Raw genomic sequence first — 12,155 nt, forward strand, 5'->3', positions numbered from 1 at the left:
TTTCTCCATTCAAACTTACCTCCCAGTTGACTTGTCCCTCAACCCTACTGTATCTAATAACCTTGCTCTTATTCACATTTACTCTCAGCTTTCTTCTTTCACACACTTTACCAAACTCAGTCAACAGCTTCTGCAGTTTCTCACACGAATCAGCCACCAGCGCTGTATCATCAGCAAACAACAACTGACTCACTTCCCAAGCTCTCTCATCCAGAGCAGACTGCATACTTGCCCCCTTTTCCAAAACTCTTGCATTCACCTCCCTAACAACCCCATCCATAAACAAATTAAACAACCATGGAGACATCACACACCCCTACCCCAAACCTACATTCACTGAGAACCAACCACTTTCCTCTCTTCCTACACGTACACATGCCTTACATCCTAAATAAAAACTTTTCACTGCTTCTAACAACTTACCTCCCACACCATATATTCTTAATACCTTCCACAGAGCATCTCCATCAACTCTATCATATGCCTTCTCCAGATCCATAAATGCTACATACAAATCCATTTGCTTTTCTAAGTATTTTTGAATATTATATTTGTATTATGTTTTCCAACTTATTGTCTTTTTTTCATTTTAAATGACCGTTATCACCCATGCACTATTACAGGAACTTGATACTACATAATCTTATCTTCAGTTCATCTGATCTTTCGTTCCAATCATATAGCTGTTTTCTTTCCACAGCTCTTATTTTTTGACCTGTACTGACCTTTGCACACATGAATTGTATCTAATATTATAACTCTGAGTAAGAAACTTACTGCAAACCTACCTAAAATAGCAGTAACCAGTCTGCAATAAGTGTGGAAAATGTCATCACTTTTCGGTTTTGATATCAGAATTATGAATTTTATGAAAATAGTATTGAATTTTTTGTTATATATGTGCTTAAAAAAGGGTTTTCTATGTTTTAAAGTTTATATTTGTGCTTAAAAAATGGTTTTCTATGTTTTAAAGTTTGTTTTCATTTTGTCATAGGCCAAATGGTTTTCAATAGGAACACATCTAATTATATGATGGGAGTCTATGGAAAAACAGATTAAATTCCCTGGAATATGATGTAATGTGCTAAATTCTTTAAGTATGGTTTGGGTATTCCTTTACTGATGAGCCTTTATCTCTCATTGGTTTCATACTGATGTATTTCATGCCCTTTTGTAACATAATAGACCTCATCACTGCTCCTTTTACAATGAGACCTGATTACCTCACTAACATACTGTGTTCTTCAGAAAACAAGTTGCTACAGCTACCACAATCAGTTGGCCGCGAGATCCCACCTACGCCTGCAGGGTTCACGCCCCTCTTGGCTACGCCTTCAACCCAACTGGGATACCCACCAATCATCACACATACTGCTGCCACCCCCCAGGGCTCACCTCATGCTACTCTAGAGCCAAGTGGGCGTGGGGAGCTTAACAACAGGCTCAGCCCAGCAATGGCACTTTACTGCTCTACGCCTGACCAGCGTGACTGTTCACAGGTATATGAGAGTAACCTATATTATTTTGCTTTTTTATTAACCTACTGTTCACATGTACATAAGAGTAACGTATATTGCTTAGCTTTATTATTAACATGTCTTTTGGACAATTTAGATGTTGTAAAAGCATAAACCATGTCATTATATGATTTTGTACTTCACTGATTGATTAGGCCTATGAAGACAAATTGAATTCTTGTCATATTACAAAGCTCCCCTGAATAATGCTTTAACACTGGTTGCTTGCTAGAAAAATGTTTTCCATCATTTTACCAGCTGGACTAAGATAAGTTATCGCATAGTTACCCATGATTATAATCATGTAATGTAAAGTAATGGAGAATTTTCATATGCTTAGGTTTTGAAAGAACTTTTGTATACGTTTGGTAAAATGTACTGATTGGTAGCATTCTAAATGGAAAGCCATAAAGATAGAAGCCACAGGTTCTTGTTTGAGATAGCTCACAGAAACATTCTAAACAAGGACTGCCATTTTACTCAATTATGGTTTATGAACTCTTGTGACAAAGATTAGCCAGGTTAGCAATAGAAATTAGATATATGCTTAAGTGACAGAGAATTCCTTCTTGCTTAGCATCGACTCTTTTCACGAGTTGGATAATCTCCTGAATAGGCTGAATCTGCTGTGGAGCATGTTGATCCTCAGGTGCCAGGTTCTCTAATAGGTTCATGTAATTACCTATTTGTAATTATCTATTTGTACAATGTAGAAAGGAAGTTCTGCACTCATGAAGCCACATATATTTAATTTTCTTGACTATTATACAACTTTTTAAACTTTCGTGTATTGTCAGCATTCATGATAATATCTCATGGCTTACTTGGCTGTGTGCAGGACTTGAGGGTGAGCAGTCCATGTTAGAGCAGAGACATCCATAATGTTGCTTGCATTATTATCCATCTGCATAGGCATATAGGTCATGGTGTAATTGCCCCTCAAAATCCAAGCAGATTTAGTTGATGCAAATTCTTTCTCAGATTCAGGCTGAAGGCAAAAATAGGAAAACATTAGTTTGATTTTAAACCATTTTCAGGAAGAATTAATCAGAATGTGAGGAGATGTATGAAAGGAAAGTCACTGAAAAGTACAGTAAATGTAGGAATGCAGTCAAGTGTGAATGAAGTGTTGTATTAAAGGTTGTAGAATTAGTAGTTTTATACAAAGTCATGAGATATAAGAAAGAAAAGGAAAATGCATGGTGGATAGATGAGATTAGAAATATTGTGGAAGAGAAAAAAAAGGCATATAACAGATTGATCAAAAGGAATGTACGAGTGGAAGTTCAGCAAAAGAGGAGGGAGGAATTTGAAATGTGTGAATGAAATGTTAAGAAGTTGATTGAGGAATGCAAAGAATGAATAAATGAAATTTGTGGAAGAAAGTTGAGTGAGAAGCTTTGGAGAGAGAAAAAAATTGAACTGGAAGGAGGTGAAAAGGGAAAAAGGTGGATGTAAGAATGGAAGTGTTAGTGTGGAAAGTAAGGAGGGGGAGTTGCTGAAACAAAAGGAGGAAATTAAAAGAAGATGATGAGAGTATTTTAAAGAAATGATAAATGTGGGAGGTGAGGCAGCAGTTGTTACATGCATGGGTATGGAGGATGGAAGGAAAATGATACAAGTGCAAAGGCCTGTAGTGAAAAAAGAGGTAGAAAGGGCAATAATGAGGTTGAAGGTAGGAAAGGCACCTGGAATGGTTGGGATTATGACTGAAATGCTGAGGCATGGAGCAGAAAATGTGATAGAATGGGTCCATTTTGATAGGTAATTTAACACGGGAACAGAAGATTGTGCCTGAGGATTGTGTGAAAGCTATTATTTTTCCTTTATTCAAAGGAAAGGCGCTAAGGATGTATGTAGCAGTTATAGGGAAATAAGTTATGTATAACAGGAAAAGCATATACAAGAGTGTTTATAGATAGAGCAATGAAAGTGACAATACAGAATTAGTGAGGAGCAATGGAGTTTTAGGAAAGGTAGGGAATGTGTGGATCAAATTTTCTGGTGAAAATGACTGTGGAAAAATACCTAGTGAAAGTAATGAAGCTGTATGCTGCTTTTATGTTTCTGGAGAAAGCACATAATAAAGTTGAGTGGAATGATTTATGGGATGTGTTAAAAGTTACAGATATGTGGGTTAGGGGGACAACTATTGGATGGTGTGAAAGCATTCTGTAGAGTAGCAAATGCATGTGTAAGAGTGGATGGAAAATTTAGCAAAAATTTTGATATGCATGTAGGTAGGTATTAGCCAGGAGCTATATTACCAGCACTACCCACTTTCTTATCGATGGAGTTAGTGATGGCTGCGTAGTGAGCCAGCACTTCAGTGGTTGTCAAGTTGTGCTTCTCCGACCAGGTAGCTGTTTTTTCTTTGTGCTTTACCTAAACGTGGACTACTGGTATTCTGTGTAGAGACACATAATCTCTCCTTATCGTACATAACAACTGACAACTCTTAACTCACACAACTCATTCTTTGTAACTCTAGATTTTCCTGCAGTGAGCACTATGCACTAGCCCTGCCTTTTGGCAAAATGTTAGGAGCAGTAGACAAAAGTAGTTGGTAGGAACATTTAGGCAGGAGCACTAGGTAGAAACAGTGGGTAGAAGTAGTAGGTAGGAATATTAGGCAGGAGCATTAGAGAGAAGTCGTCTGTAGGAACATTAGGGAGAAGCTTCTGTAAACACTGCATTAGAGTTGCCCTCTGCCAGTAGCCTGTTAAGGAAGAAGCACTAAAGGCTAAGAAGCAGCTCTGGTGTTCACTAGTTATGGAGACTGTATTTCTGTGACCTCCTTCCTCGAGGGAGTTCAGTTGGGATCAGCTATCAGAGATTTAGATAGACAGATAGATTTGGGTGTGAGGCAAGTTCATGTGATATCAGTGTGGCTCTTTAAGATATATATGGATGGAGTGATAAGAGAGATGAAAGCAAAACTAAGGAAAAGTGGTGCAGAGATGAGTGTGGTGGTGAGGATTGGTGGCCAGTGACAAGCCTGTTTGTTAATGATACTGTATTGTTTGCTGAGAGTGAAGAGGAGTTACAGAAGGTTATAGATGTTATATGATGTGTGTAAGCATAGGCAATTGAAGTTAAATGCAAGGATAAGCAAATAAATGGTGTTTGAAAGGAAACAGTGAAAGTATAGAATTTGCAAAGCCCAATATAGTGAAATATCAGTGTTTTTTAAACTGTGTTATAGATATGGGGGAAGAGGGACTGGATGAGATGAGAGAATGTAAGTAGTCAGGAGCTATCAGGCTATCTATCTGTCTATGTCTCTGATGGTCATATCCTCTAGGAACTCCCTCATGTTGTGAGGAAGTATTTATATGTTATAAGAGTGATGGATGAATGGCATTAAATGACTGAGGACATGGTTGTTACAGACAAGATAAGGAAATTTAAGAAGCTTTATGATAGAGAATATCCAAAGGATGGTGCCACATGAGTATAAGACTCCCCACCTTTTCAGTACCATAGTTTTTGCAAAGATAATCATATTCATTTGAGCATTCTTTCACTTTTATGTGCTGCTTATTAGTTCATGGGATTGATATATTTTTTCCACATATAGGGGTAGTTTTTGCCTAACTGACCATTTAAGGGCTTGTTTAGTCTGTTCTCTTAGCCTGAAAGAAATAGCTCTTCTAGTTATGTTAAAATCTTTTTTTACCTTTGCTGAATAAGATGTTCAGAATAAGGTAAAGAAAAATAATGTTGTTATTCATGATATTATAAAGAAAATACTTTGCAAAATCCATGTTCATGCTACTGTGCCATAGCTATCTATGGGCATTGTTGTTACCACACATCTTATTATTAATTTTCTATCCTTATGAGTCGATGGATTGATTCTTGTCTTGTTTATTCTTATAATTAATATGATTTATACTTAAACTGTACACTGTATTTTGTTATTTTTCTTTTTTTTTTTTTTTTTTTGCTTTGTCGCTGTCTCCCGCGTTTGCGAGGTAGCGCAAGGAAACAGACGAAAGAAATGGCCCAACCCACCCCCATACACATGTATATACATACGTCCACACACGCAAATATACATACCTACACAGCTTTCCATGGTTTACCCCAGACGCTTCACATGCCTTGATTCAATCCACTGACAGCACGTCAACCCCGGTATACCACATCGCTCCAATTCACTCTATTCCTTGCCCTCCTTTCACCCTCCTGCATGTTCAGGCCCCGATCACACAAAATCTTTTTCACTCCATCTTTCCACCTCCAATATGGTCTCCCTCTTCTCCTCATTCCCTCCACCTCCGACACATATATTCTCTCGGTCAATCTTTCCTCACTCATTCTCTCCATGTGCCCGAACCATTTCAAAACACCCTCTTCTGCTCTCTCAACCATGCTCTTTTTATTTCCACACATCTGTCTTACCCTTGCGTTACTTACTCGATCAAACCACCTCACACCACATATTGTCCTCAAACATCTCATTTCCAGCACATCCATCCTCCTGCGCACAACTCTATCCATAGCCCACGTCTCGCAACCATACAACATTGTTGGAACCACTATTCCTTCAAACATACCCATTTTTGCTTTCCGAGATAATGTTCTCGACTTCCACACATTCTTCAAGGCTCCCAGAATTTTCGCCCCCTCCCCCACCCTATGATCCACTTCCGCTTCCATGGTTCCATCTGCTACCAGATCCACTCCCAGATATCTAAAACACTTCACTTCCTCCAGTTTTTCTCCATTCAAACTCACCTCCCAATTGGCTTGACCCTCAACCCTACTGTACCTAATAACCTTGCTCTTATTCACATTTACTCTTAACTTTCTTCTTTCACACACTCTACCAAACTCAGTCACCAGCTTCTGCAGTTTCTCACATGAATCAGCCACCAGCGCTGTATCATCAGCGAACAACAACTGACTCACTTCCCAAGCTCTCTCATCCCCAACAGACTTCATACTTGCCCCTCTTTCCAAAACTCTTGCATTCACCTCCCTAACAACCCCATCCATAAACAAATTAAACAACCATGGAGACATCACACACCCCTGCCGCAAACCTACATTCACTGAGAACCAATCACTTTCCTCTCTTCCTACACGTACACATGCCTTACATCCTCGATAAAAACTTTTCACTGCTTCTAACAACATGCCTCCCACACCATATATTCTTAATACCTTCCACAGAGCATCTCTATCAACTCTATCATATGCCTTCTCCAGATCCATAAATGCTACATACAAATCCATTTGCTTTTCTAAGTATTTCTCACATACATTCTTCATAGCAAACACCTGATCCACACATCCTCTACCACTTCTGAAACCACACTGCTCTTCCCCAATCTGATGCTCTGTACATGCCTTCACCCTCTCAATCAATATCCTCCCATATAATTTACCAGGAATACTCAACAAACTTATACCTCTGTAATTTGAGCACTCACTCTTATCCCCTTTGCCTTTGTACAATGGCACTATGCACGCATTCCGCCAATCCTCAGGCACCTCACCATGAGTCATACATACATTAAATAACCTTACCAACCAGTCAACAATACAGTCACCCCCTTTTTTAATAAATTCCACTGCAATACCATCCAAACCTGCTGCCTTGCCGGCTTTCATCTTCCGCAAAGCCTTCACTACCTCTTCTCCGTTTACCAAATCATCTTCCCTAACCCTCTCACTTTGCACACCACCTCGACCAAGACACCCTATATCTGCCACTCTATCATCAAACACATTCAACAAACCTTGTTATTTTATATTTACATAAACAGATATAGATTTTTTAGCAATGTTGGTAACATCTTCACAAACAGCATAACACTTCCACTTTCATCTCTGTGTGGTAGATGAGGATGTTATGTCCTTTTGAAGGCATTTGGCACTGATACATGCCCCTACCCCAACTCATATCCAGAAACTAGGATTGAAAACCTAATCACTTTACATATTGATGGGAAGGTTGCCAAGGCAAGCATTCTGTTGATAGGGAGATTTGAGAGTTAATCTAGTGATTGCAGTGGCCCTATATATTATGTGTACCTTAGTATTGGACTTTCCAGAAATAAAAAAAAGTTTTATTTTTTCATTCCATATTGTGGGAAAAATGAGAACAACTGGGAACATTGATAAAGAGAGCAACTGGGTAAGTGGTGAAAGGGTGTGCTAAGGTAAAGAGATGGAGTGTGTACTTTGAAAGATTGTTGGATGTGTTTGCTGATAGAGTAGTAGATATAGGGTGGACAGGGAAGGCATGTGCAATAAGAGAGTCATGGAGAGTGGTTTAGTGAAGAGAAGAGATGGTAAAAACCTTGCACAAGGTGAAATGTGGGCAAAGTGGCCAGTGTGGATGGTAATGAAGTTGAATTTTTTTAGAAAAGGGGTGATTGTGTTAGGGTTTCAGTGTGTATATGGATCATGGTGAATGCCTGAAGATTGGCAAAGTGCATGTATAGTATCATCATTCAAAGGCAAGGGGACAAAAGGGAATGTTCTGATTACTGAGGTATTACTGTGTTGAGTATCTGGAAGGGCAGAAGTGGTATGTTTGATGGTATAGTAGTCCAAATGATATTGTATGGATGTGGATGTGAATATCAGAGGAGGGTGTATGTTTTGGATGTGAAATCTTTGAAGACAATATGTGGCATGAGAAGGGTTGGTTGATTAAGTAATTATGAGGTGTTGTAATAAGAAGAGTATGGTAGAGGGAGCTGAATTGGGTGTGGTGAAATAGTTTGGACACATAGAGAGAATGAGTGAGAAGAGGTTGACAAAGAGGATATATGTGTCAAAAGTGGTGGGGATAAGAAGGAGTGGATCAAATTGGAGATGGAAGGATAGAGCAAAAAAAGATTTTGAGTGCTTGGGACATATACATGCAGGAGGGTAAGAGGTGTGCATGGGATAGAATGATTTAGAGTAATAAAGTATACAGAGGGTCCATGCTGTCAGTAGGCTGAATGAGGATGTACAAAGCAGCCAGTGGAACCTATTCAAAACTCTGTGGGGTCAGGTAGTGGATTGGGGTTTGTGGTTTCGGTGCATTATACATTACAGCTAGAGAATAGCTGTGACTGAATGAGGCCTTTCCTTTATCTGTTCCTGGTGCTACTTCACAAATGCAGGAAACAGCAAACGTGTATGAAAATAAGAGAAAAGATATAATTTTTTCTAAAACACATAATATTGTTAATCTGCACTCAAGTGTGTGACAAGGCTCTCAGATAAATATTTTTTTTTTAAGTGAGTTAAGGTTGTCATTACAGCTGACTCTGCCAGCCATACTGTACATCCCTTACCATGTGATGCACCAGGTATGCTCTTTCTTTCTACACTAGTAATATAATTTCCATATATTCATACATATGTGCAGTTTCTCCACTTGATAATGCGAAATCTCTTATTGCGAATGATTGATGTTTTGATAGTTGCCATATATGTAAATGGCATTTTGAAGGAATGTATTGTTTTAATCCCAATCTCCACTTTCACAACTTGAGAGATTAATCAATGCACAGATCTTAAGATGACATAAATTTCTTAGAATTTTCTATGGAGATCGCTGAGCACTGGTTTTATTTTCTGCAGTTTTTCGTTACCTGTAAGTTGTTTGGTGTCTGTAAAATGAAGGAACCTAAGAAGTTCCAGAGAGCAATCTCAGGGCATAATTTTCTTGATAAACTTCAGCTCAAACATCTCATTGAGATCCAGTATTTATTCATGTTTCTAAATTATGGGCCATCATTATCACCATACACAAAAAAAACTTGGACAGTCTGCTGCTTGGAGGTGTTGGCTGTTTTTCCCTCAAGAATGATAATAGTGATTTGTGTCAGTCACAGTCTTGGCCATCAAATCACTATCAAAATACTTTAAGCCCAATGACAGAACAAGCAGCTTCTATTCATGAATTACCTCATTGAAAAAAGAAAATCATGTAGGAATTAAGTTGGCAATATTTGTCCATGCCCAAAAGATAAATGGCAGACATGAAAAAACATCTGTCCTCTCACTGGGACTGGGATTATCTTTTCCTCACTGCCGGCAATAGCATGCTCTTCTTCCTATTTTCAATCATTCACAGCTTCTTGAAAACTAAAATGTCCCAAGTTAAGTGTATCTGATAAGGCCATGTAATGATTTGGGTTTTCTTATACAATTTACGCAAGGCAAGGTTGTTATACTGTATGATTTGGCATTGTGATGATTGCTGGCCTGTCAAGTGGAAAACGAATGTATGGAAATACCCTCTGAGATGCCTGTAAGCAAATTTTGAAAAATTATACCCTAATGGCCATGTGTAGGCTTTTTGAATAATGGGATACTCACAGTCAACACCCAGAGGTGAAGCATCCCATATAAGGGATATTAGCTGTCATTGGGTTAAGGATCAGTTCAGGGGAAACCATAACTATAAGCTAGATCATTCTGTTCCATTGAGATTTGAGGACCATATAACTAGTGCTAAGACTTCAGCCTACACATAACTTTTTCATCTGATGTTATTTACATTAAACCCTTGAAAAATATGGTTCTGAACATTTGAAAGACATATTCTAGGAAAATCAGGTTTAGGACCTTCCAACTCTGTACCTACCTGGTGGGGAAACATAGGCTTCCCCATCCATCACTTTCCTATGACCTAGGTAATGGCAGCCCCTTCATTTTGGGCCTGCTTTAGGCCAATCAGAAATCACCACCGGGATGACTTTTTTGACTCACTTACTTCTGGCAACCCAGCAACTCAGACTTTGCAGATCATAGGCATCAACCCAAACCTGGTTACAGTTGGCATAGAGAAAGGTTTTCAAAAATGAAAAGGGAAGGCAGGGCAAATTGAGGAATCCAGGAAGAATTGCTTGTGGGATACCCTTATTTTTCTCCTCTGCAGTTTTTCCCATAAGCTTGAGAAAATAACCACATGAAGGAAGAGAGTCTAAAGAAAAAAGTATAAAGGGAGACCAACTTCAAAGGTGGAAACAAATACCTTTACTGTTGAATTGGGTACACACAAGAATTTACCTCTCCTGAAAAAGGAATACTCAGAGCCACACAGGGGGCAACCACAATATGTGTGCTTAGGTACTGTCTGATAAGGTTGGTAGATGAGTGCCAAAGATCCCTCAAATTTTTTCAGTAAAAGGTTTCTGAAGAAGGTTACTTCAGTAGCCAACTTTGTCACATCATGTACTCAAGCAAAGAGCTCAGGTTAAGCCAGTAAAATGAGTCTTAGTTCACATAGAGAATTCTCTACTGAACGGGGTTTCAAGGTCCCAGAGTGCACAAACTAGAGAAGTCTAAAAAAATCTCATGAATTTGACTAGGATTAAGAGATAAAGCTTTGTTAGCAAAGTCTTCAAAGATTATGCTGATAGCGCTATGCCTCAATCCAGAAAATTTGCTCTTAACCAAGAATCTAGGTTGTCATCAAACAAAAGATGATTCTTGAGTCTGGACATAGTAGGTAATTCCCTAATTGTCTGTCAAGAACCCAAGGCTATAAGGAAAAAAGTTTAAAGAGCTAATATATCAATTTCTGTCATTAGCTTTGGATAGTTTAACAAGCTCTCTATTTTCTTATACAAAAAAGGAAAGGATGAAATTATTGTATTTGTTTAAGTATAAGGAAATTCCATTGTTCAGCGTGTGTTAAGTACAAGTAAGGAAAGACACCTTCCATCATTTTTTTCCAGTTTGGTTTGCTTTTTTTTTTGAGGCAGTATATCCTAGTCATAGTTCTTCAAAACTCTAATGATAAGCTTGAACTAATAAAACATTTAACACATTTTATTAAACCAAATTGTAACATTTTATTTGACTGAGAGATATGAGGGTGAGGTTGCAGGAGAACCAGTACCCATCATCTCATGGTTATCTTTTCTTTCTTTCTTTCGAACTATTCGCCATTTCCCGCATTAGCGAGGTAGCGTTAAGAACAGAGGAGTGGGCCTTTGAGGGAATACCCTCACCTGGCCCAATTCTCTGTTCCTTCTTTTGGAAAATTAATTTTTGGTAATTTTCTGCTATTCAGATCAAGAATTCATTAATGTAGTTGAGAGATATGTGTATTTCTGTGTCCATATGAACATGGATGTATTTATGAACATGTATTTATGAACATGTATTTATGAACATGGATGTATTTTTTATCATTTGATGATACTCTTTTGAAATTGTAAGAGGATGACAGCTTTTGAAAAGTGCTGTTGATTTGAAGGTAGGTTGGCTGTATTTTAATCCAACTTCTGTGACAAGACGAGACTGACTAGTATGACCTTTAAGTCTCTCATTCCAGATTGGAGTCTTTTGCTTAAATCTAATCTTATTTTTAGGAGTGTTGATATTCATTTCGACTGGGCATGTTTTGTTATATTGAGTTATATTTTGTAAAGTGATGGCAGCTCAGATTTGATTACTGTGATATGGTTTTTAACACTCGTTGAATGTCTTTCTCAACTCTGGCTCCTCTAGGGTGTCTTAAGGTCAGCCTCCATTAAGAGCAACAACACATCCCTGTCATCCAGATCATCACGTGCATCAAGCCGTTTAGGGCCTCATGGGGTACACAGGCGAGAATCACTTTCTCCTCATGATCTTCCAGGGCACCGAGATTCCCTTAGCCCTTCCCCAGGG

At 38.5% G+C, this 12,155-nt stretch overlaps 1 protein-coding gene across 1 annotated transcript in view; it reads left to right on the forward strand.

Annotated features, from left to right (window-relative positions):
- LOC139766186 (voltage-dependent T-type calcium channel subunit alpha-1G-like) overlaps nt 1-12,155 on the forward strand; it is a 1,124,919-nt gene that overhangs the window by 703,904 nt on the left and 408,860 nt on the right. The window contains exons 15-16 of the mRNA XM_071694457.1: nt 1,249-1,499; nt 11,994-12,154. Of these exons, the coding sequence (XP_071550558.1) occupies nt 1,249-1,499; nt 11,994-12,154 (412 nt within the window). The remainder of the gene's footprint in view (nt 1-1,248; nt 1,500-11,993; nt 12,155) is intronic.

Source organism: Panulirus ornatus, chromosome 57 (assembly GCF_036320965.1).
Source record: "Panulirus ornatus isolate Po-2019 chromosome 57, ASM3632096v1, whole genome shotgun sequence".
Classification (NCBI taxonomy): Eukaryota; Metazoa; Arthropoda; class Malacostraca; order Decapoda; family Palinuridae; genus Panulirus; species Panulirus ornatus.